Here is a 25,846-nt window from a genome sequence, read left to right on the forward strand (position 1 = left end):
CACCGCGATCTTTTTTTCACAGCGTTCGGAGAGGTTGTGGATTATTGTTCGAGCCATTTCGAAAGGGTAGGGCGAAAGAGATGGTGCGGCATCTTGAAAAAGAAGCGTAAGAGCGTATGGCCGCACACACACCGAATACATGACGAGTTTCGACGACGGTGGGTCGTTACATTGCTTCATTGTTAGTCGCATTTGCATATTTCGTGAGATGCAGAATTATTTTCTTTCAGTACTCGCGGACAATCTTCTGCGGCAATGAAGGGGATTGATTATGTGCAGTTACTGTTACTGTGCCGAGTACGTCGGCAGCAGTTGACGGTGCTTTTGGCTTCTTGGAATAGATGCTGGGGGAATCGGCGAAATTTGCACGTGTGGCTATTTTGTATTCAGCGATAACGGCAGGAAAAATAGGTCAAATTTAACGCTCTGCGGTCTATCTTGCGTTGGATTGCATACGGCAGGCATTGCCAAATCCTGACTGGGAGCTTACTACTGTCGCTGAAAAAAAAAGTGTACAGTAATTGCATTCTACTGGTGCTAACGTATCGGGCAGAAACTTGGAGGGTAACAAAAAAGCTCGAGAATAAGTTAAGAACCGCGCAAAGAGCTATGAAACGAGAAAAGTTAGGCGTAACGTTAAGAGACAGGAATTGAGTGGTGTGGATCAGAGGGAAAACGGGGATATACCCGACATTCTAGTTAACATTAAGAGAAAAAAAATGGAGCTGGGCAGGCCATGTAAGGCGTGGGGTAGATAACCGGTGGACCATTATAGTTAAACAATGTGTGCCAATGGAAGGAAAGTGCAGTCGAGGACGGCAGAAAACTAGTTGGGATGATGAAATCAGTAAATTTGCCGTCGCAAGTGAGAATCAGTTACCGCTAAACAGGAGTAACTGGATATCGCTGTGAGAGGCCTTCGCCCTGGGGTCAGTGCAGATAAAATAAGGATGATGATGATCGAGAGAGGTCTGCTCTGGACCACCGTGACTCGCACTTCACTCCTCGAAGAGGCAAGGACGGGCGTCGAAGTACGCTCCTGAACAACACTTAGCAACGTGGTGAGCGCGGTTTTACATCGACGATCCCGGACCTCAACGAGGTGGGACGTAATGCCAACCCATTTCTCTCTGGTTTAGCGCTAAATGGCCAGTAAAGTTGTTGTTGTTGTTGTCAGCTGTTTCTCCGTGCTTTCCTGTTTCTTTTTTTACCTACGACATTTTGTCTTGAAAAAGGAAAAGAAAAATCGGAGGACGCTTAAGCTTCGCCTTCAAGAGTGGAACGCGACAGCGTTATCGCACCCCGTTCGCACCGCCTACTCCAACGATCTACGCCACCCAAACGTCGCGATGGGCACAGATAACCGGGCCGCGGCGCGCCATGAAGGCGGACGCGATCATGGGACGAGTGGCGCGCCGCGTGTCGGGGCAGCGCCGTACATTGCGAGGAGGGGGTCTTCTGTGTTTGCCGCAAGATGGCTCTGCGTGTGCGCAGAGCGCAGAAGAAATGTAGCGGAAACGTACTTCGCTACTCGTGAAACTGCGACTTCTGTAAGTTACATGGTCATAATTACCGATATACACCGCAGTATAACCTTCTACGGCGCGTTTCTAAGGCAACACCGCATTCACTAGAGGCGATTTTGTAGCCCTTTGAAGGAACGAACTCGTGGCTGAGTGGTAGCGTCTCCGTCTCACACACCGCAGACCCTGGTTCGATTCCCACCAGCCCATCTTGCAAGGTGTTTTTTTTATTTATGAAGTGCCTTCTGGGATTTATCGCTCACGGCCAACGCCGCTGACGCCGACACCGGCTTTTCTGCGACACGAGCTCCTTAACGCTGTCGCGTTAAAATGAAACGTCTGCATCGAGGCACTCGCGAGGAGGGGCGCGCTTCCCATATACCTGCTCGACGAACCCGACGGCCTTCTGGATGTTTCGCACCGACATGGCGACGTCCTTGAACGCCCTGGTGCGACACACCTGGTTCACCAGGTTCACCTCGCGCTCGACTTCGGGGTCCATGGAAACGGCCACGAGCCGGGGTCCGCGCGGCTGCTGCTCGGACGACTCGTCGGAGTCGTCGGGACCGTGGAGGCGACGCGCCACATACCTGCATTCGCGCACGCGTCAATAATTGCTACCGCGGTATTTGAAGAAAAAAAAACGGAAAAGCAAACGGCGTCGCGGTAACGTTTGCGGCACGATGTCGCTTTATTACAGCGAAGATGTTACAAGGGAGGTCGGTTACAGCTTCGCATCTTGGTGCTATGCGTTAGGAAACATCTCGAACAAGGAGAAAGGAACACGAATTTAATAAGAGTCTGAACGCGTGAATTGCCTGCAAAACGCAAACGCAAGAAAAAAAGATGCGTCTGCGCCAACTATACCAAGCCCACTTTGAAGCTTCTTTGCCACAGTTTATTTGATGTTAATGACAGTTCCGCAATGGTTATCGTGCGTCCTTGAAAAGCCGGCGTGCGACGGCGTAAGTAAGCAACCCTTTCTTTTTTATTTTTACTTGGCTCGGAGATTCTCGGTTGCTTTCGGAATTGTCGTCTACCGTCCCTGAAAGGCAAAGAAAGCTGTCCTCGTGTCTGCACACTTCCGGAAATTTAGTTCTTTCTCTTCATATTTTCAGAGTGCTTGCCACTTGGTCAGTTACATATTTTGAGGCTCCCCGTGGTAAAAAACGAGTTCTAACGTGTGGGTGCCTTACATGGCAGGACACGATGGAAGACAAGCCATAATTGTGCAGATACTCTTCAGCGACCAGTTTAAAACCAGTTTACAATGATAAGTGCTTTCTTCATTGTATATCTTAAAAATATGTTGGTGAATAATTAAAGAAAAGAAGACCAAATATGTCTTTCTAAATTTCTTGCCGAGACGTCAGTGGCACCACGTGACGAAAAAATATATTTATTTTTTTTCGTGCATTTGATCAGTTTTAGCACCAGATAAGTTCTCGTATTTTTGCTAGGCTGAGCCTTTGGTGGATTCAGAACGCAGTGCATTATTTTACTAAAAATAGTTTATTGCAGGCCCATGCAAATGCTGTTTAAGTGCTTTGTGCATTGACGAGCCAGTGTATGGGGGCTTCATGAAAGCCTCCCGAGTCAGATTTCATTTGTGCGTCTTTTCTGCCTTGCCAAGCACTCTGCTTACGGAAAAATTAAACGTTTCGTCACATGTGAAGCGTGGCGTACTAATACCGCTTAATATAACCTTTCTTTTAGTCCACCTAGAATTGCCGTCCTGACATCAAATCTGGCTAATGAAACTATTTGTCAGAAGCAACACCTTCACAATCTTGCTCTGGAAGTGCTTCCTCTGGAGTTGTGTAGTCAGCCAACATAGGACTTCCGTCTAGATTGACAAGCAATGGAAAGAAGAAACTTCTGTTCAGGCTTTTTTCTTTACAGCGGAGCTACCATCACCAATGGCTCATACCACTAAGTGCAATCAATGGTAGCTCATATCCCCGTAAGGCAGAGGTTACAATACAAGCATGCACTCAGCAAAGTGAAGCGAACAGTGCATACATTCATTGGAATCACGCATGGAACACACAGAACAGCTTACGTTTCAATAACGAACAATCTCAAAACAAGCATACGAACCACATAATTGATGATAAGGCGCTTCTGCACCTACATGCAATGCGAAGCACGTTTCCCGCATATACGTTTCCCGGAAAACATCGTGGTTACCCGCCGTGGTTGCTCAATGGCTATGGTGTTGGGCTGCTGAGCACGAGGTCGCGGGATCGAATCCCGGCCACGGCGGCCGAATTTCGACGGGGGCGAAATGCGAAAACACCCGTGCACTTAGATTTAGGTGCACGTTAAAGAACCCCAGGTGGTCGAAATTTCCGGAGTCCTCCACTACGGCGTGCCTCATAATCAGAAAGTGTTTTGAGCACGTCCAACTCCATAATTCAAAAAAAAAAAACATCGTTGTTGCGCAAGCTGCCACGGCGACGGCAGCTTGCGACGTGGGGAGTGACGTAACAGCCAGCCTGTCAACCGATGTCGATGTTGTTTCCAGCGCCTACATGCAATGCGAAGCCACATAGCGCTAACCGCGTATTCCCGGTTAAGATTACTGTTGTGCGAGCTGCCATAAAGTGCGTGCGTTCACGAGTGCGTTCATGCGTGCAATGAGCGGGTTCACGACGTTCCGAGGTCTACAAATGGTACGATGCTTTCGCATTACCACACGTAAGCAGTCTTAAGTGTCCCTGCCTAATTCTTTAACGCGACAGCGTTAAGCGCCCCGTGTCGCATGCAGAAAATCCAGTGTTGGCGTCCGGCGCCGGCGTCCCCGTGAGCGAAAATTGCCGTGTGTATTTATGCATATGTATACACCACGCCTTTCTATATGACATGCGGTATACGCAGGTTATATCGCCACACTATTATATCACTAGAGTTGCTCATACCTTGTATTGTCACATTCTTGACGCAGTTATATTCCTCGCAATTTCGAGAGCGACAGCCCACAGAAGGATGTCGTGAAACAAAACAACGACAGTGCGTGCCTTTCGTGTTAAACCTCCTCAGACTTAGATATTAGGAGTGCGAAGCGTTAACGAAAACCTGAAAATCACGTAACTGTTTTTGGCGCGGCTTCTCACTATCTCTGGAATCGACCCACGGAGAGGCCGCGTTTCTACCAGAAAGCTCGCCTTCGCGCGTAGCCTTGGCCGCAAGCATTTCCCGGTAAACGTTACAGTTACATAAGCTGCAGTTTCCGGGAAGCGTGAGAAGCAGTCAGGGACCTTTGAATGCTATCGCGTTCCACTCTTAAAGGCGAAGCTTAAGCGTCCTCTAAATTTCTTTTTTCAAATAACTTTGGCCTCAGCCGCCAAGGACATGTAATGTAAGTGAGCACATTACACGAGACGTTCACTTTGTAGTTCAACAGGCTAGTAAGTACCGTCTTTATTAGCACACACTTCGATAAGCGCCTTTTATATTACGTACAAATGGTTGGCAACGACAGTGCTTAATGCACTTCCCATTCTTGGTGTGAGATAATGACGCTAAAAGAGCGCGCCACCATGCTCTGCAACATGTTGATTTTCGAGGGCAGGTTGCGGGTATGCTCGTTAGCCCGGAAAAGATATGTTAAGGCCAAGTTATTCCATAGACTGCAAAAGTCGCAACGAATGTTCTTAGTTAAAAGATCGGTGCTATTCGAGTGTGTCTATGCAATGCTGCTTGCACTCCGCGCTACGAAGGAAGGTTAAAGCAGCCTTCCGATGAACATCACGCAAGGAACCAGAGTAGCTTAGGCGGCTGAATAGCATAGCGTTCACTTGGTACCGTAATAACTTTTGGCTCCTGCAATAATCGTAATGACGCGAGTTGGCTGGATTTCTTCGTGGCGTAACGTCAACAGAAAACTGTCATTAAGAGGCTACAAGCACTCGGCAAAGAGAAGCGAACAGTGCACACGTTTTTTCGAATCAAGCATACAACACGCAGAACAGCGTACGTTTCAATAAAGAACAAGCTCAAAAGAAGCATCCGCGCCACATAATTAATGCTTAGGCGCTCCTGCGCCTTACATGCAATGTGAAGCACGTAGCGGTCCCCGCATACGCTTCCCGGTAAAGATTGCTGTGGCACAAACTGCCGCGGCGATGGCAGCTTGTGATGTGGGGAGTGACGCCCCTAGCCTTTCCTTTATAAAATGATCAGCCCATCAACTGATTTCAGCGTCGTCGCAGCACCGCTAAGGGTGGTGGCGTGCTGTCAAAATTACCATTACTCCAATACAGCATTTCTACCATTACTCTAAAGCCATGAAGCATTGCATGCCCCCATCAGCAGTTTTGGTGGTGGTTTCCAACAGCTTCGATGGACATCCAATTTCGCAGGGCCAGGATGGCGGGTCAATTTTCGTTGTAGTTAAAATGAAACAGAAAGCCGAACCAGTCTTTTTCTTGATAAAGAACAGCTACTGGTAGAAAATTTTCTTAAACTGCAGTGGGGAGGGAGGGGGGCGGGGAGGCGCTTTTGTACCACGACGGTGCAAACCCAGAGGAAACCACTACAGCTTGATGTGATTGTACTAAAGCCAAGAAAGTCAATTGAGCTGAGGAATTCTGTACGACACTGCCAACCTCTCGGCTTAACATGGTGCCCTTCACGCTGAGTTGCAGGAGCACTGATAATAATTTTTTTTTCGGATCGCTGTTGATTCCATAATTACGGCACGAAATTTAAATTAGTCGAGAGTGCCACAAATAAATTATTACAGCACCTTTAAAACGACTTTTCCAGAACGGGCACCAAAGAAAGCGCTGCTTCGGGCATGAAAAGGGGCACTAGTACCATCCCCCGAGAGTGCAGACGGCGGTCACGTGGTATCACAACCAACGACATGACACGCCAGCCATCCTGGGGTGGTGGGGTGGGATAAAGGGCATGCAATTAGCATGTCGCGGGAAGCTGCCACATTTATCATTCTAACCGCATGCTTCTTATGATAGTGCAGGGGAATCACTCTTCCCCTCTTCTCCAATAGAGTGCAAGACATGTAGAAGAAGCTATATCGAAGCCAGTTTTTTTATTATTATTATTGCGAAGGAGCACGTCACCAGGGGTATACCCTCATTGTCGTTTTGCAGTAAGGGAGGTCGGATCCTGTATCCCGTGATCAGTGACGCTGGAGGGAGCTGCGTCTATGAAGATGCTATACTACCACTACCAAAAATCTTGACAAACTAGATGACGTCAAAACAATTTGTTAAAAGTAGAACGCGATAGTATTCAAATAACTCTGACTGTTTGTCGCGCTTCCCGGCAACTGCAGCTTATGTAACCGTAACGTTTGCCGGGAAACGCTGGCGGCGAAGGCTAAGCGCGAAGGCGAGCTTTCTGGTAGAAACGCGGCCCCTTGCGTGGGCCGATCCCGGAGGTAGTGCACAGCCGCGCCAGGAAAATTGCATCCCTTTCAGGTTTCTGTTATTGTTTCGCACTTCTGACGTTTAAGTCTGAGAACACTGACGATATGGACATGTGCGGTGTGGCCGTGCAGTTGTTGCTCTTCATTTCATTAAAACTTACAATACTTCGAAGTCAGCAGTCACTTTATTTGCGCAGCCCAGCAAGGACCGTGCCCGCCTCTCTTAGTTCCCATTACGCACGCGCGCTGCCCTGCGGCTTCTCCTCTCGCGCCATTATCTCGGCATGGCTGCTGCCGCCATCGTTACAGGCTGTGCGGTTGCGCGTTACCGACAGCGGTTCCGGGTTCGATTTTTTTTTATTTCACCAGCCGAGAGGGGAAGGAGGACAGTTGTGTTCTTTGCCAATGCCTCCGCCCCGTTGTCAAACTAAACGCCGCACACAACAGCCGCGTCACATCAGGGAGGAGCTTTGCGCCGATCCTAACTCTCTTGCATGCGTAATCATGCGAATGATAATTCCAATTTGGAGTCGGATATCTCGGAGACAGGCTAGAAGAATTCTTCCAACTGATACTGTGTAGAAACACGACTGCATCTAACCTCTAAATACAAACATAGCAACGTCACTGGCTTACTGAGCTTTCCACATCTTAAAGTTCATTCCCGTGTGTCACAAATGCTACTACATGAGGGTTTACGTTGTGGTTTTCGTGCTTCGATCAGCATCTTGAGGTATAAAACTGGGCGGAGCATAAATTACGATACGCTGGGCGATAGAGTTCACACCTACAGGAAGGTAACCAAGGTAGGGTAACTATAGGGTAACTATAGGGTAAATAGAGTAACTATGGTAACTATGGTAACTAGGGTAACCATGGTAACTAGGGTATTCTCGGTGCATGAAACGCAGTTTCGGAACTGGTCTGATTGAAGAGCTCTGGAGAGCCGTGCAAAGCGCCCGACTGCACCGAACGTTGTTTGCCATCGAGACTCACCATCGCAGACTGTAAATCAGTGGCGAGTCCACAAGCAGATTGCCACCGAGACTCACCATCACAGACTGTAAATCAGTGGCGAGTCCACAAGCAGATTGCCACTGAGACTCACCACCGTAGACTGTAAATCAGTGGCGAGTCCACCAGCAGATTGCCACTGAGACTCACCATCGTAGACTGTAAATCAGTGGCGAGTCCACCAGCAGATTGCCACTGAGACTCACCACCGTAGACTGTAAATCAGTGGCGAGTCCACAAGCAGATTGCCACTGAGACTCACCACCGTAGACTGTAAATCAGTGGCGAGTCCACCAGCAGATTGCCACTGAGACTCACCATCGTAGACTGTAAATCAGTGGCGAGTCCACCAGCAGATTGCCACTGAGACTCACCACCGTAGACTGTAAATCAGTGGCGAGTCCACCAGCAGATTGCCACTGAGACTCACCATCGCAGACTGTAAATCAGTGGCGAGTCCACAAGCGAGAGCGCTGCCAAGTAGAGCATCCCCTCGACCATCATGCTCACAGCCTCGTAAAAGCCAGTCTCGTAGAACGGCTCCAGCGGGTAAAGAAGCTGCACCGTGCTGTTACCCTGGCGCGCTGCGAAAATCATCATCATCATCATAATAATCATCATAATCATCATTACAATGATGATCATCGACATCGGCCTATGTTTATGTCCACTGCAGGACGAAGGCTCCTCCAATGTCTTGCGCTAGCTAATTCCAACTTGCGCCTGCCAGTTTACCAATTTCATCGCACCACCTAATTTTCTTACGTCGAGGCAAAAATTAATAGCGTCCGGTAAACAACGTGCGAGCTGTCTTCGTGCCACCTCGTACCATTTCGATGGTTTTCACAGCACGCGCATATCTAAGGAAATAAGGGATAGGCAGATACGTTTGCGCTGTGAACACCATCAAAAATGAACCTCTGCCAACTCGCCCAAGCTTTCCACGCTTCCTCAGACATCTTGAACGCATCGCGAAGGAGCGCATCGTGTACGTACAGAATGCCGTGACGGTCATCGTCAGCGAACGTGGCAGGCGCCGCAGTAAATGCCACAATTAAAGGAAAAAGAAATAATTGGCTGATCTTGCGCATTACGAATCGGTGATAAGCGGAGCTTTCTTTGATGTTTCAGCGAAGATGTCTGCACTTCCCTCCTTCACTTTTACGTGGCTCAACGCTCTTCGCTAAATGCGCCGCCGTCTGGTCCCAGTTCGTTCCCTTCAATCTCCACACTCGGCTGCTTTTGTTGCCGACTTCGCTTCTTGCCTATTCTGGGACACGCCCAGTGGGGTACGTACACCTATTCTGTGGAATTCGCCAGGAATGTTCAGGTAACCCCAGGTTCTTATACACTCGGCCATACAGCGGCCGCAAGCCATCAACAGGAAAGTGGGTGTGCGGGCGGAGGGGGGGGGGGGGGGGTACAGGCTAAGAAAGCTCCGCGTCTTCGCCCATGCTTCTCTCCGAGCGTTTCCGTTCCCTACTTCCGTTCCCGAGTCAGAACAATACTTTTTGTCGTTGTTATTTTACAGGGTAGCTTCCTATGCCTCTTGCTCCAATCACTTTGCAGGTGGTCGCTGCTGGTTGCTACAATCTTTCCGAGTAGATGACAACATGGAGCGCTGGGTACATGCTTTAATTGGGCCATTGCATGAGTACGTGTCACTGGGTTGCGTAGCCCGAATGGTGAAGCAGAACACGAGGCAAGAAGAGAAGAAATAAGTCGGCTACTGAAAATTGAAAGAGTCGGCTACATCGAAGTGAACAAGTCGGCAAAAGAAGCAGTCGGGTGTGGGAAAAAAGGAGGTGAAATGAACGAAATGACATCAATTCGTGCACTTAGCGTACAGGCGATCGAAGCTTGAGAGAAGCGTCGAGAGGAGAAAGAACTCCTTCGCTACGCTTTAAGAAGCACGATCGCATCGCCAATTACAAACGCTTTATCATTACTGACGATGCATAGCATGCACTGCGTCTTGCAAGTCGCGGGCTATAATGTTCAAAATGAAAAAACACGACACACGTGTCTGGTATCTAAAACATATATGTTCGTTCGTGTCGCGTTGGTATACCAACGCGACACGAACATATGTACGCAAGCTGCCCCTATACACCGAAACATTTGAGTCGTTGCATTACATTATGGTGATTGCGTTAAAATCGCATAAGAAACTGTGATGCATTTGCACCAGTATAGCGTTATACGTCCGCATATTTGTTTTGACATTTTCTTAAACATAAAAAAAGCATCGCTTATCACCGATTCCCGCGTACCAACCGTTACATCCGGTCGACTTACATGGCCTGATGCGATGGGCCCATCGAAAGTACGAAGCTAATATTGCGGTAAGTTTGTGGGAGCACTTAAAGAACGTGATAACGATCGTCCCTCGAGGATCAGAGCTGCAATGCCAGAAAGGCACGTGGCAGCATGTAAGAAGCATGCGCATGAAGGTATCTGTGAGTCATCTATACCGACCATGAATAGAGCATCGTGTTGATTTCTTTATATATATATATATATATATATATATATATATATATATATATATATATATATATAGTACGTGTCACCCTTATAATATATATATATATATATATATATATATATATATATATATATATATATATATATATATATAAGGGTGACACGTACTGACTTAGGCATTTGACGAAATGTCCAAGTGAAAGTGCTGACAATAGGTAGTCCGTGAGAATAGCTTTTTCATGGCGGTCGAAATTGGCGCAGTAGAAATCACTGGTGCATTCCGGTTTATTGCGTTTTCACGGCCATTATGTGCCGAAGCACCGGTCTCGTTTAGTTACCATGGAACCGTGTGTATTACCGTTCTTTACTCTTTTGCCTTCCCGGTCGTTACGTCGAAGAGCAGCGACGGTGCACCATTGACGAGGCATCGTCCTTCGGCGGCGGCAGCATTTGCCGCCGCGTTTCTGCGGGGGTTTTCAAGTTTCTATAATTTTAATCCCCAACTTTGTGTTGGAAATAAAGTGAAGTGGAATTTAGCGTGCTTGTTGGCTTTCTATTCAACTTCGGATACAGCTTTCTGTGAGAATAGGTTTCGCGCGCCTTGTGTGCAGTGTGTGACGCAAGCGGTAACGGATGTTTCGTTTTGTTCGGCTAATGCGTTCGTTTCTCCGTTGGTTCTCTAAAAAACCATATCGACATAGTTCCACTGTGTTTGTAAACGTATCGCGTTCAGTCAACGCTGAAAAACTGATGCCAAGATTCTCCATATGGGATCTGGGACCTCTCTGCGCCCGTTCTGAGCTCCCATATTCTAGAACGTCCTCGACTCAGCTAGCCCTCCTGTCTTGACTTAAGAAAGTGGGTGGCAGCGCCGTCCCTCGACAGAAGTAGTCGCTGCGCTTCATTGACACTCTGCGGCAGTTCTTGAGAAGCTTAGCGTCTTCTTCGCCCGAGGGGTGGTGCCGTGTGCTCAACCCCGTTAAAGCCCCTTCGTGAAGTAGCGACACTCTCCTCCTCCCCCTTCACTCCTCCTCGTTTATCCTCTCTTTCACGCTCCCTCCTCGACCATGGCGCCGCCTACACCGGTCGAGCGTAGCAACGGCGCCAACATGCGCTCCTCCCCACTCCGTAGACGCTTCTCGAGCGAAAATGGCGCTGAAGCACGGCGCGAGGGCCCACGTGATACTATTAGGCCAATAGCGACGCGGCGTCGGCCAGAGCGCGCGAGGAGGCGGCGGCATCCTTCAAAGCGTGGCGCTACTTTGCTGAGTTTAAGGGGTTCTAAACCCGGCGGAACGAGGGAGGTGCTTCCGGGTCGAGGGTGGTTTGAGAATGCGGGGCCCGCGAGGCGGTTCGCCAAAGCCGCCTCACCGTCGCAGCAGCGGGACGTCCTCTCGTCCAACGAGTACTGGGTGTCGCGGCAGGCGTCGTCGAGCAGTTCCCCTCCCGTGAGGCAGATTGCGTTGAGCCTGAAGAGCAGGATGACCTTGATGATGCCCCGCACGAGCGCGTACGTGGGGAACCAGCGGCACACGAAGCCCCAGATGAACAGCGCCGTCGACGAGGTGGCCGTTGGGTTCTCCTGCGTGAGCATGCTGAGGATCTCCACGCCCAGCGAGCCCACCATGCCTGCGCGCAGCGGCGCAGCGCAGTGTCCGAGTGAGCGACGAAGAACCGCAGAAGTGCCCGAGAAAGGAACAAAACGGGGAGCGCCATAGGGAATGAACGCGGTGTAGTATTCTCAAGAGCTTGAGGACTGCTAAGAGAAAGAACAGGAACGGTCATCGAGGACATTGCCGGAGCACTATATTTTCAATTGCTACAAAATCCTCTGGAGGTTGCCGTAAAGCGGATTATAAGCTAGACTACAGATTACAGATTACTGAGCATAGATTATAGAATACAGACTTCCATAAGGCAGGTTCTATAAGGCAGATTACTCAGCGTCGTGTAAGAAGCAGTATTGTAAGCAGCAGCTAATTATAGGAGTACCAGTATGATATTCTCTGCATGTCGTTTGTTTGCGTTACATGAAGGTGTTAGCCGTTTTAACTGTATAAGACAGGATAGCAAGCATCGGAGCACCCTGACTAATTTTGTAACTTCTATTAAAGTTAACTAAGTTGTTTCAAATAATAAGTTTCGGTAGCGCGTGGATTGGACGCGTCATGACGTCATGATGCATTAGCTCGCTCGATTCCCGCTACGGACGGCTTTAAATTAACTTTAGAAAGTGGCGCGTGCCCTCGTGCGGCCGTCGGTAGGGCTTTATGGGAATCTTGAGGGAGGGCGCCTCGGCGTCTACTTGCTTGCGGCCACCCCCGTGGGATGTGCTTCATCTAACTGGAGTCAAGTCTTTCTTCTACTGTCTTCGCTAGCCGTAGCACAACAGGTTGGAAAGATAAGCGCGTCCCAGTGGCCACAAGATGTCGTGCGGGTTCCGCAGCCTTCACATCTCCGCGCTGTCGGTGCACCTACTCGGTGCACCGACACCTACTCCGTGACACCTACTCCTACTCCTACGGTGACACCGACACCTACTCTGGAATCCGTTCATCGCCTGTCCGGTATATGCAGCGAGCGAAGTGCGTGAGTCGTGACTTGTTCTTCCTAAACGCATGAAACATACAGCCACGACACACTGCCCAAGAGACAGTCGCACGCGTGCAGAACACCGGGGTAGGTATTGCGCTGCTATACTTGGTTTCATTACGGCAATCTGTATGCGCGGAGACATTGCGACAGCAATCGCGTTTAAAGTTATCGGGTGCGTCAACGGTTGCTTATGGAGCCGTTAGCCGTGTGTGTTATTCACTGGAATGCGGCTCGTGCCGGTTGAAATGCCGAAGATGTTATTTCGAACAGTGTGTGTCTTTCGACATGTTTTGCCGAGTTGCCGGATGCCACGGACGGATTGCATGTAAACATTTCCTGCCACATGCACTTTCTTCTAAGCTTATACTGAGAAATGCACCTTGGTGTATGCTGGTATGATACGAGGTATCTGTACGAGCACGCGAGAGCACACTATTTCACAACCACCCCGATCGATTGCAGTACCCGTCTGATAATGTTTTCAAGTCTTTCACGTGTTTCGCGAGCACATAACTTCTGAGGCGTTTCACACAGAACGGTGGTTGCGTCGGCAATCGTAGCCGAAGTGCCCGTGAAAAATTTGGAGGACGCTTAAGCTTCGCCTTTAAGAGTGGAACGCGATAGCATTCAAACAATACCCGAGTGCTTTTCAGGCTACCCGGCAACGGCAGCTTGTGTTTGCCGGGAAACGCTGGCGGCGAACGCTATGCACGAAAGCGACCTTTCTGGTGGAAACGCGGCCTTTTGCGTGGGCTGATCTCCTGTTATTGTTTCGCACTTTTAATATCCCTGTCTCAGAAGATCTAGCATAAAAGGTATGCGCTGTCGGTGTTTCTTTTCATGACATTTGCTTACGGGCTGTCATTCTCGAAATTCCGAGGAATAACTTTGTAAAGAATGAAAGACAAAGCATGAGCAACTTTAGAGATAGAAGGGCGGTTGTTGTATGCGTGGTCCGGAATAACTTTGCGCGAAAGGACGGCCGACGCCGGACCCCGACGCCGGATTTGGTTCGACACGTGCCTATTAACGCTGGTTCCCCATAGCGCTTCTCTTCGTTTCTTCTTGTTTCCTTGTTTTGCTGCGCTATACAGATACATTTCAATGATGACCGACCAACAAGCCCATATCGCCACCCTCGTCCCTTAACGCTATCGCGTTAAAGCAAAGTAGCGTCACCTGCAGACTCTACGCATTGCCGTGCATACGACCACTGTGTTCAGACAGCGCGAGCTGGGGCTAGCTCGCGTAGCCACGCCCGCGCGCCTGTAGCTATGTCACCCACAGAGACCAATCAGAGCACGCGGGTGTCTGATCATTTCGATGGCAAGAGATAGTACCGCGCCGGCAATGGTATCTCGGTACGCCAGCACATATGGCCTCCAAAACAAAAACTTACCCTCAAGGGTCCCATAATGCCTTTGGCGCCACAGGTGGCGCTGACTTTTCTAAAGTCGTCCAATGTTACCGCTGCCACACACGTGCGCAACGCTCTACTTCGGTCTTTATGAGCAACAGCCTCATGCTAGCACACTGCTACGCGAAGTAAGCAAGCTTTGTTCTATGTCATGACGTCATGATAACGTCGATAACACCATGCCCGGACTTTGTATGAAACTTTGGTGTGACATTCAAATGTTTAACAAGTGTTTCTCAACTTTCGTACTTGCTAAGTGTCGTTCTTTGACGTAAACGCGTGTGGTAGAGTTTATACAACTTTGAAATAATGTGTCTATGGTACGTGTTCAAACTTCGCTAATTACCCTCAACCAGGCCACTCGTCCACTAATGCAATCGAGGGGGGGGGGGGTAATGGAAGCTGAAAATGTCAGCTTAAGCTACACTCTCTCCCTATATTTAAATGGAGAAAATGAGACCTAGGGAGAGGGGACACCTGGTTTGCTGCGCACCGAAGGTGACGGCAGCGCCACCACGTACATTCTTGTGACGTCACGTTTTTGTTGCCTATCCGCAGAGGCGCGTCTCAGCTACGTCGGGGCCTTCTTCACAGTTGCACTCACCTGCGAGAAACAGCCCCAATGCAAAGAAGGAGAAAGCCCACGTGGTGTTTCGGAACAGCCCGCAGAACAGGTAGGCCAGCGGGAGGCTGGAGAACGCGTTCGCCATGAATAGAACCAGGATGGCCACTGCAGCAGGACAAACCCGTCAGCGGAACCACGCGTAGAATTGTTCAGTCACATGTCGCGTTTTCTATCTCTTTTTTTTTTTTGCAGCAAAGATGTATATCACTAGCCGATTCGTTCGCCCGTCTGTCGCCTGTACGCGGAAAACTCGTTGGGCGCAACTCCATGCGCATGCGCGAAAAAAAAAAAAGAAAGAGAGGCGCGCGATTGGCTGTGCCAGTAGTGACGTCGTTGCTCTCCGTCGCAGCCGAGCGCGCGCGCAGCAATTTCTCTCCGGCTCCAAAGCGGGTGGGCCGCGCGTCATACGTAATCCTGAGGAGCAGGCAGCTTTCGATCAGCAACGCCGCGAGCATAACCGGGAACGAGCTCGTCTACACCGTGCTGATGTTGCAGCCCGGGCACAAGTACAGGCTCGTGCAGCTGAGCGCAAGCGCCAACTGCGTACCGAGGCGTACCCAGCCTACCAAGCGGTCGTATAATGAACCGTCGGGATTAACCCAGTGATAAACACGGGGCCCGCACGTTTCAGCTTCGCTGGTTAACCATCTGTACGGAGTGCTTGGGCGGTGATCTTTTACATAGTCTGGTCGGGGAACGAAGAGGGGGGGGGGGGAGAGAAATGTGCATTACCGCTCACGTCTTCTTGCCCCACAATGAGAATTTGCTGCAGGTTTTTATTATTTTTCTGGCATGGCAAACTTACAGGTGGCCTGAAATGCCACATTTCTTGAAGCCTACAACTCTCGCCAGACAACCTAACTTTATTAGAGGCGGGCTCCCTTAAATGTCAACTGTAACGAAATCTTGGACCGCGAAAAAAACCTAGTTTAGTATAGCGTAAATATAAAGGAACCTCCAGCAAAATTTCGACGTCTGAAATATGAGCGGGGTCGTCCCGAAAATAGCCTCTTTTGATACCGAAACTGATAAACAAAGGATAAACGCCGCCATTAGCGCTCGCCGGGAGTGACCCATGACCCATGACTTTATGTCACAAGTTATTTGCAGCACTGTGGAAGCTGCAAGACGTCTTAGCCGATAGGAAGGCGGAATGCGCCGCGTGGCGAAATGCAAACAAAAAAATGCCTGTGTCCCGTGCATAGGGGGCACAGTTAAATGATCCACTGGTGGTCAAAAATTAATCCGGAGTCCACCCCCCCCCCCCTTTCCGGTGGGCTGCCTCATAATCTAATCGTGGTTTTGGCGTGTAAAACTCGCAGACCTTAGTTCATTTTTCGCGGGTGCTGCGCGTCTACATAGCAGTGCGTGCGCAAGGCGTACGGTGATAAGAGACGCTCATCTCCATGTGGCTGACGAAGATGATGAAGGTCAGCGTAGCGCTGTTGCAGAACGCCACGAGCACGTCGAAGATAAAGTGGCCCATCCAGTAGAGGCAGCCCGACATGCCGGTCATGAGCTGCAAGTGCTTGAGGCCACTGCACCACTCGACCATAGGCGTGAACACGTGGGTGGCCGCGTAGAAGCCCATCGCCAGGGACACGAAGAAGGAGCAGAGGACCCGCGTGATCAGGTTGCGCGTCGCGAACAGCTCCGACTCGTGGCCCAGGCGCGCGAGATCTGCAGAGGAAGCCGCGTGGGCGGCTAAGCCTAACCGTGCAGCACGTTTCACGGGACCTATTGACCCTTTTCGCGGAGCAGTTTGCTCTATAGAAACGAGATGACGCTTTCGGTAGTGCACCGCACGTTGCTTCAGCGAAGGCACACGAATACGAAACCATGGCTTCCTCCGCCCTGCTTCTGTGCCGTCAGTAGTATGAATGAATGTGCCGTCAGTAAAGCAAGTATGAATTTATTTTAACTCGCCATTTAATCTACTTTCTTTGTGTTTGTTATGACCGCCATTTGGACCACCGCATTTTTTTTTCAAGGTTTCAGAACATCTTTTTTTACCCACTAATACACATCATCTTCAACTTGACGAAATTTTGGATATAACAATGTTTCCGGCTGTAGGTATGCGACCTCCTTGCTATCGAGGAAGGAAGAGGCTGCTATCGCCCTTGCCATTGTACATGCTTGAACCATACCGGCACCGGATGGACCTATATCACAGTGGTCGCTGATTCACAGACCGCCTGCACGACTTTGGCACAAGGGATGGTGATAACACACACCGCATCCTTACATCATTACACCCCACAGCGTTACACAGGGTGCGTATCGTCTGGACATCTAGACACTCCTCTCTCCATGGTAATGAACGCGCTAATGCGGTAGCCCGAGAGCTCGCTAACCGGACGCCATTGAAAGAGCTGTCCAACCCAGACGACGCACCGACACAATCACAGCACTACACTAAAACTCTACAACATTACTGAGATAGCAGGAGACACTTCCCCCCACCACATAATGCCCTTAACCGAGAAGATGCCTCTTTTTCTTCACCTCTTCCACCCCACACAATATCCCTCATACTGTCCCTACTGTGGAGCAAAGCCTACAGTATATCATTGCACCTGGGAGTGCCCGCGCCCTCCGGTTTATTCCCCTATTCCTTCACCTTCACTTTCCTCCCGGGAGACTGCGCTGACCAGCTTAGACCCGCAAGAGCAGCGATGGCTGATCCGGCGGGCACGCGGAGTGGCGCAAGCCAATGGAGCCCTGAACTAAGGGTTCCCACCCTAGGAGGAAGTCATCCCACCTTATTAAAAATAAATGTTATCTCTCTCGCTCTCTCTCTTTCAATTCTCCGTCGAGTGTCGCGCGGATGCGAGATTGCCAGCGTGTGCAACCGTGCGTGCGCGTCTCACCGCTATAGTGCTCGAGCTGCCCGTAGTTGGCCTCGAACTCCGTCCTCGCTTCGATGTCCTTGGTGACCGAGGGCGAATTGACGAGCGTGATGCGCGAGTTCTTGCTTCCCGTCAAGTTCCTTAGCAGCGCTGTGTGGAACAGGTTCAGGGAGAGCAGGGCGCTGTGCGGGCACTGGCCGTTGAACCAGACGAAAGCCCTGGACGAGAGAGAGACGTTTGTGCATTACAGAAAACGCCTGCTTGCGCGTGTGAATATATTTTAGGTATTCTTTGCTTGCTTGTTTGTTTGTTTGCTTGCTTGCTTGCTTGCTTGCTTGCTTGCTTGTTTGTTTGTTTGTTTGTTTGTTTGTTTGTTTGTTTGTTTGTTTGTTTGTTTGTTTGTTTGTTTGTTTGTTTGTTTGTTTGTTTGTTTGTTTGTTTGTTTGTTTGTTTGTTTGTTCGAATGAGAATCGGATGACGACCATTTGCTGCCTCCGCGAAATGTAAGAGAACTATCATGTTGCTCGTGTGCGTCCGCCATTGCGGTGTCCCTACAACCTTTGTTTGTACTCGTGTTGCGTGGCCTTCTTCACCTCGGTAGCTGATCTCCTGTGATACCCACTGTATCGGTAGCCCTTTCATTAGTAGTGAGCACCAGTAATATTGGGATTTGTCACTCTCCATTACTGTGCCTGCCGAATCTGCACTATCTTGTTTAAACGTTCTTCATCCACTGCCTTTTTATTCCCGGCAAGTTACTGTATGTAACTGCTGCTCGTCTTATGGGGTGTAGGCCCGTCGAATTGCCTAATTAAACAAAGGCTTCTATTTCTCACTCATTTACTTTGTGTTAAAGAGATTGATTGATTGATTGATTGATTGATTGATTGATTGATTGATTGATTGATTGATTGATTGATTGATTGATTGATTGATTGATTGATTTCGGTAGGCTGCGTCGCACCTCTTGTCACCGAAGATGCTGGCTCCGTACTGGTACTCGAACAGGTAGGAGTAGATGCTCTGCTGGGCCCAGAAGAGCAGCTCGCGCTCCACGAAGCTGCTCCCCGGTGAGAAGACGCGCACGGAGCGTTCGGACAGCAGTGGCAGTAGCACGTTCTCGGCGAAGTGCTTGCTGCACATAGAAAGCAGGACCGAAGGAACGTCGTAAGGCACTCGGCGAGCACAGGTGCACACCGTGGTGCCGTGGTCGTTATACGAGGACACTAACAAGAGACACCTTGCGACGCCATGTAGAGCAATAATGCATCTGGATGTCTCAACAAAGATATCCGAAACTACTTTTGACATATTGAACATATTTAGATAAACAGGCGCACTGGGTACTTGAATCTCCGTGTGACGATCATCTTTGGTGGGCGGGGACAGTAAACGGGGGAGTACGTAGTGGCGTGCCGGAAATCAAGGCGGTCTGCTATCCCCTAGGTTTGCATACAGGCCCCAGCGAAGCACTAGCTTGCATCTCCAGAAAACGGGGTGTACGTGTTGCGCATGCGCCCCCAGGCAATCTACGAGCCGTCCTTCTGAATGAGAAGGACTCTCTGACTCGAGCAAAATTTCCCGGTGTTACGTTTTTTTTACTGAACCATCTTCACCTGACTTCTTCACTTCTCTACAGCTCAACCCTTCTCACTCAGTACACGCTCTGGTCCTATAGTTGGCTTTACCACCGACTCTACACCGAGCTGCCTTTGTCGCTTGCTTCTTCACTTCCTGTCTCTTGTTCTATTTGTCTATCCCGGCACCCACCATGTGACACACACCTATTCGACGGAATTCGCCAAGGGTGTTCGCACACCCCGTGGTTTGATTTGCATGATCAGCAAGACTGCGGCAGCCAGCACCCGGCAAGTGGAGGATAAGAGGCAAATAAAGGTAACACCTTTTTAGATAATTTTATGCCGATGCCTGGTACACGCAAGCAGTTGAGAGGAACGTAGTCACTCATTGTGAATACAGCTGTCTGTACATTTAGCGCAGCCGCCTGGCGACAGGACCTGCGCTGTTGGTTCCATTCAGCATTCCAACTTCGTCATCTCGTATGGAGGTGTAGCACGTGTATGCTGGTAACCCCGTGAGCAATACGACAGCAGATACTCGTCAACCTATTTGTATGTCCACCACAGGACGAAGGCCTCTCCCAGCGATCTCCAATTGCCGCTGTCTTGCGCAATCCGATTTCAACTTGCGACTGAAAATTTCCTAATTTCATCACCCCGCCTAATTTTCTGGCGCCCTCGACTGCGCTTCCTCTCCCTCCACCGGCTACCAAACCCGTTTGCTCTGATTCACACCGCTCTTTTTCTGTGTCCTTCTTCTGTGGCATTTTTCCTTCCATCGCTCCTCGCACGATTCTTAACTTGTTCTCGAGCTTCTTTGTTAACCTTCACGTTTCTGCCACATATGTTAGCCCCGGTAGAATGCAATGACTGTGCACTTTTCTTTTCAACGACAGGGGTAAGCTCCCTGTCATGATTTCGTAATGCCTGTCGTATGCACTCCAACCCATCTTTACTATTCTGCAAATTTCCGTCTTATGATCAAGATCCCCTGTGAGTAATTGGCCTAGATAAACGTACTCCTTCACAGACTGTAGAGGCTGACTGGCGATCATTAATTCATGTTCCCTAGCCAGGCTATTGAACATTATTTTTGTATTCTGCATAATAATCTTCAACCCTACCTTTACACTTTCTCGGTTAAGGTTCTCGATCATTTGTTGCAATTCCTCCCCAGTGTTGCTGAACGGGACAATGCCATTTGCAAACTGATGGTCGTTGACAAATTCGCCGTTGATCCTCACTCCTAATTCCTTCCCAGTCTAATAGCTTGAATACTTGTAAGTATGCAGTGATTAGCATTGAAGAGATTGTGTCTCCTTGCCTGAGCTTTTTCTTGATGGCTATTTTCCCACTTAAGTTACCTTAATTCAACGACAGCAGATACTCATCCCCAAATTGCGCGACGAGATACATTGGCGTTCCAGTTGACCTTGTGCTTCAAATGCACCGCAACTTTTATGGCGCTTATGTCGAAACCCACACCATCGTCAGAAATTCGTTCCAAATGGATATACACCGGAATCTCACTGGCTACATTTCGTAAATTGCAATACGTGCCGTAAAAAAATTAGGAAAACCTAAGCAGTAAAATTTTGTAAATTATTTAATGGTGCATTTCATTCTATTGTGCAAGTCGCACCCACCTGTTGGAGTAATCCAGTTCAAGTCCAGTTCAAGGATTAGAATTGTGCTATTTGCCGCAGGCAGTATAAAAAAATTCCGCGTAGTCTAAATAAAGCACCTGGTCCGTTTTTTTTTCTTTTTATACAGGCAAGAACGAATAGAAGACTTTTACTATACATTGTTCTCTATTTGTTTGTGTGTGTGTTTGTTGTTTGTTTGAAACACGCCCTTTCACCCCACTTTCACGCCCCGGATAAAACAACAAGGTTTTCGTTAGCTGGTACAGATTCAACGCGCTGTCTTACGCACTCAAGCCAAACCCTAAAAGTAAGAGGATAAAGCCCCTTAAACTTCGTAAAGTAGTGCCACGCTTTGAAGAATGCCGCCTCCTCCTCGCGCGCTCTAGCCGAGGGCGACGCCGCGTCGCTATTGGCCTACTAGCATCACGTGGGCCCTCGCGCCGTGCATCAGCGCCATTTTTGCTCGACAAGCGTCTACGTAGTGGCGAGGAGGGCACGTTGGCGCCGTTGCTATGCTCGAGCAGTGTAGGCGGCGCCACGGTCGAGGAAGGAGCGTGAAAGAGAGGAGAAACGAAGAGGAGAGAAGGCGGAGGAGGAGAGTGTCGCTACTTTACAAAGTTTAAGGGGCTTTAAAAGAGGAGAGAAAACAGCGCCCTCATTACGGTTCTCCCTCGACGCCGCGATTGCGTCACGCTCGGCAATGCTCGACGACATCCGCCGACGCAGCTCACGCGATCGTACCTGGCGTTGTCCTTCTCTATGAAGCCGTAGGAGACGTCGAAGACGCTCTCCGGCTCGTACGGGAAGTCGTTGTCGTCCTTGACGATCTCCGGCAGGAAGTGCCTCTCGCACAGCGCCAGCAGCAGCAGGCACAGCACGGGGATGCCCACCGACAGCGGCTTGGTCCACCAGACGCGCACCCACAGAATGCCTCGCTTGCAAAGCAGGGCCCACATCACCGAGAACACGCCGGCCTTGGCCGACCGCGCGGTGCACCACTGCCGCACGGCGTCCAGCTCTGCAGTGCGGCAGAAGCGCGGCCCTTCTGTACCAGGTTTCTTTAAGGCGAAAGCCTCAGATGTTTCAAGCTCGCGTTGTGAGGTACATAAAATATCACGTGACCCAAAGAAAGCCAGCAGCGAACGAAAGCATGTCTAGCCGTGTATAAGAGGTGATTAATTAGCCAAGTTAGCTAATGACTGATGGGTGATCTGATTTGGGTGTATTAAGGTGGATTAAGGAACCGAAGGTGGACGGACGAGTATTACGGCGGATTAGCGTGTATTAAGGTGCATTAGGATGCATTAAGGAGGGAAAACGTGGATGAAGGTGGACTACAGTAGGCTTCACAAGGCTTTCGCCTTCGCACCTCTTAGGCAATAGCTAAGGGGACCTGGGAATTTCCTTGTCTACGCTTACGCGTATAAAGGTCAGACGCACGCGTACAATTAGGCGCCGGATCCCTGCGTACGATGTAGTCACATAGCGGCATGCAACGAAATTTAAACGTGTTCCAACCGTGCGAGATGCTACTTTTACAGACGCGTCGCTCGAAGAATTGAACCTTCCTTACGCACAGATGTTAACCACTTACCTCCTATTGACCATTCTCATGGCTTCATGCAGCTAGACGCTTTTGCAGCTAAAAGCCTTCGCAGCTAAACGCACTCCGCGTCTCCGGAGACAACCCTCCGTGCGCGAAACGCGCATGCTATATACTTCGACTGCAGGACAGCACGACGGCGACGGGAATGTGGTTCGAGCCTCCGTATATGGTCCATCCCAATAAATAATTAGGCCCAACACATCCCCGATGTGTGTCCATGCATGTAAGTGAAGCTTTCTTAGTTTTGGAGTACGGTGCAGTGAAACAAGGCAAATTATATGTACAATGTGCAGTTTTTCTTAATTCTTTTTATTTAGAGATTGTGACGCGTCCTTGGCTTCGGGTCGTTTCTTCACGTTCCGCCGCTGTCTCGATTTTTCACAACTGAGAGAAAGTAAATTTCGCAAGGGTGTGTGAATACTCGAATCGGAATACTAGTTCTGTGCGAAGATCGGGCCTATCAGCCGCCGTCAGGCACGCAAATCGTGTTTGATACGCGGCGACGAATTTCACGTCGCTTACGAAATAATCAGTGGCAAGCATTCCTCGATGGCTTGTGGCCCGTTATACGACATCGGCCAGCGGCGAGTATTCCTCACGGCCGCACTACCTCGGCCATTAGGCCTAATCGGCGCTGCTTCATCATCAGGCGCCAAAGTTACGGTTTGGCGCCGAGTTGACGCAGGTCCATACTCGCAGCAGCCGCGCGACAATCGGGAAAGCCGACAAACCGCTTCTCAGACGAAAGCGAAAGACGGCGGATGTACGAGGGCGAGGGACAAGGGGAAAGGGGGGCAGCGAGCGTCGCGAAAGCTTGCATGAAGCGATCCTCCAGATTTCCGATTATTTGACAGGTGGCAAATGGAGCCGAACCTGACAATGAAAGGTCGCGAACGGCGCCTGCTATTTACCGTCGGTGCCGGCTACGCGCGGAGTGGCTATTGAGTCACGTGATGCGCGGTTATTTCGTTTGTCGCGCGGATTGGCCTTGCTATAGCCCAACTGCCGTAAAGATGGTTTAGCCCTCCTGTACTTTAAAAACTGGAAAGAAGAGCTCTCTGTACGATAAATAAAAGATTGCCGCAAAACACAGGTCCACCATGTAACTGATAACCTCATTGGTATTCAGTACTACAGAACGTCACTAATTCATTCATTTCAGAGGGGAAAAAATTTTATTCAACAGAGATTCTATTGATAAACATTTTTTTCCAGATGTTCATTATACTAGAATTGAGCTGTAGTCAGCATTGGCATATAATTTGGCGTTCCCTTGAATAAGAGTAGACCGTACTGTATATATCTTGATCTCTAGGTGCCTATGTTATTGATAGCTCGATACATTCTTTTTATGCATGCTATAGGAGACTCCCGAGCACGTACAGCAGTATATTGTTTTGCCCAAAATTTGTAAGCATGGAATTTCGGAAAAATATTTTCTGATATTCTATACTCGATTCGCTATTCCGATCTTTTCATATTCGACTGGATATTCCATAAAAAATAGGCTAGTATTCGATATTCGCACACCCCTAGGATTTTGCCGTCCTTATATATATATATATATATATATATATATATATATACGTAAGTGTGACGACGTCAATGGTCAGCGTTTGGTCAGTAGTTGAACGTTACAATTTCCCACTCATCTGCGAAGCGCAACTGTTCTTGCTACTACCGAAAGAACCCACGCTGACAATTTCCTCGCACTTAGATCGTGTAGGTGAGCTAAGAAAACGTGTAACGCCCAACCTTTGGTCGAACGACCCAGCCGACCGCGGCCGATTAGGTATTCACGAGAGTTGACAGGGTGCGGAAGGGATACAGGATGTGCGGTCCGATACTGAGCGCATGCGCTGTCGGTAACGGCTACTATCGTATACCTCCAAGTTGCAGGAAGGGACAGAGAAGGCTTCGCTGTGAAACACCAGGTTTGTGAAAATCGATCCGCGTGGCGCTCTCCGCTGTGGAAGCATCCTTCGTAGTCCGGTGCGCAGCTTCGGGACGCTAATTAAGCCCACCCACGTTGCATTATCTATACGCATAAGTTAGGAAATCAACAGACATTAACTATACGCGTAAGTTAGGAAATGAACAGAAGTTTGAGAACTTATGCGACGGTTTATCGCTGGCGCCGCACCTTGTTTTTCTTTAGCCGCGTCAGCGCCTGCCGTCGCAGCAGTGGTCTGAACTCGGGAGTCGCCGCCGCCAATCTTCTTTTCGCCCGCGCCAGTCACTAACCTGGAAGGACGGGAAGTTGCGCATAGAATGCGGTCATCTCTTATTACGACCAATTACGACTAAATTGTGTCACAAAGGCACTAAGACTATGTATTTTGATGGTTAGATGTGCACCTAATGCGTACTGCCTGCCGTTTTTTGCCTGCACAGTGCGAGAGTGTTTCGGTTAATGTATTGGCTTCATTAGCAGCTAGGGGTTCCTTTAAAGGGACGCATGAAGAGATACACTGGTTTAAGCATTCTTTTGAAATTCTACGTTAAATTTCATGGTATAACGGGTTGATTATTAGAAGAGCAAATTAGGGCCAAAAATTCATTTCTTGAATTTCGTGCAGGAGCCCCAGCGTGGGTGCGTCGGAGTGATGTCACGGATTTCAAACCATTTTCTTGTTTTTAAGCAGAATGTTTCAAACATGTTAATCTAAGCCCTTTACTCGTTTAGTAGCCGATGCAGTCTGTCTTTACAGGAGAAAAATCAAACGCGCCTGAGGCGCCGTCAAGATGCATGACGTCACGATGACGTCACAGATGCATGACGTCACGAGGGCGGCGTCAATTACCACCTGTATTTCGTTTTGGCATATTTTTTTCACTTATCGATGCCTCTTCTCACGGTAAGAATGGCTTCTCTTTAATGTGTTACAGTTAAGAGTGTCAAAGTGTAAAAAAGTGTTTGTGAAGTGTCGGAAGCCGGTCACGTGGTAGGTGTAGAGAGGCGATGGGAGAGCTTAGCATGTTACAGGGTGTCCCAACTATCATGCACCATGATTTAAAATATGCAAGTGCCACCTAGCGGGACAGAACCAAGGCAGTGTTGTTTGCTGTCGTTTGGACATACTCAGATTAGTTGCTTGCATTCCGC

General features: G+C 49.2%; 1 protein-coding gene across 1 annotated transcript; it reads right to left on the reverse strand.

Annotated features, from left to right (window-relative positions):
- Positions 1-1,912: 1,912 nt before the first annotated feature.
- LOC129381399 (retinal-specific phospholipid-transporting ATPase ABCA4-like) lies at positions 1,913-24,978 on the reverse strand. Its single transcript, XM_055064224.2, has 8 exons — positions 24,884-24,978; positions 21,876-22,152; positions 18,873-19,043; positions 17,930-18,126; positions 16,440-16,736; positions 15,036-15,161; positions 11,791-12,048; positions 1,913-2,113 (listed from the first exon to the last, which is right to left on the reverse strand). The coding sequence occupies exons 2-8, from the start codon at positions 22,088-22,090 to the stop codon at positions 1,998-2,000; spliced, it is 1,380 nt and encodes a 459-aa protein (XP_054920199.2). The 5' UTR covers positions 22,091-22,152; positions 24,884-24,978; the 3' UTR covers positions 1,913-1,997.
- Positions 24,979-25,846: the final 868 nt, after the last annotated feature.

The sequence above is a fragment of the Dermacentor andersoni genome, chromosome 11 (genome assembly GCF_023375885.2).
Source record: "Dermacentor andersoni chromosome 11, qqDerAnde1_hic_scaffold, whole genome shotgun sequence".
Classification (NCBI taxonomy): domain Eukaryota; kingdom Metazoa; phylum Arthropoda; class Arachnida; order Ixodida; family Ixodidae; genus Dermacentor; species Dermacentor andersoni.

Bases quoted from the DNA above. Each gene is read 5' to 3' on its own strand.
- LOC129381399 (XM_055064224.2), bottom strand. From the start codon at position 22,090: ATGTGGGCCCTGCTTTGCAAGCGAGGCATTCTGTGGGTGCGCGTCTGG. The intron at 16,737-17,929 runs GTGAGACGCGCA...CTTCCTCTGCAG, and splicing joins GCAGCTCGAGCACTATAGCG to ATCTCGCGCGCCTGGGCCAC. The intron at 15,162-16,439 runs GTACGCCTTGCG...GTCCTGCTGCAG, and splicing joins GATGAGCGTCTCTTATCACC to TGGCCATCCTGGTTCTATTC.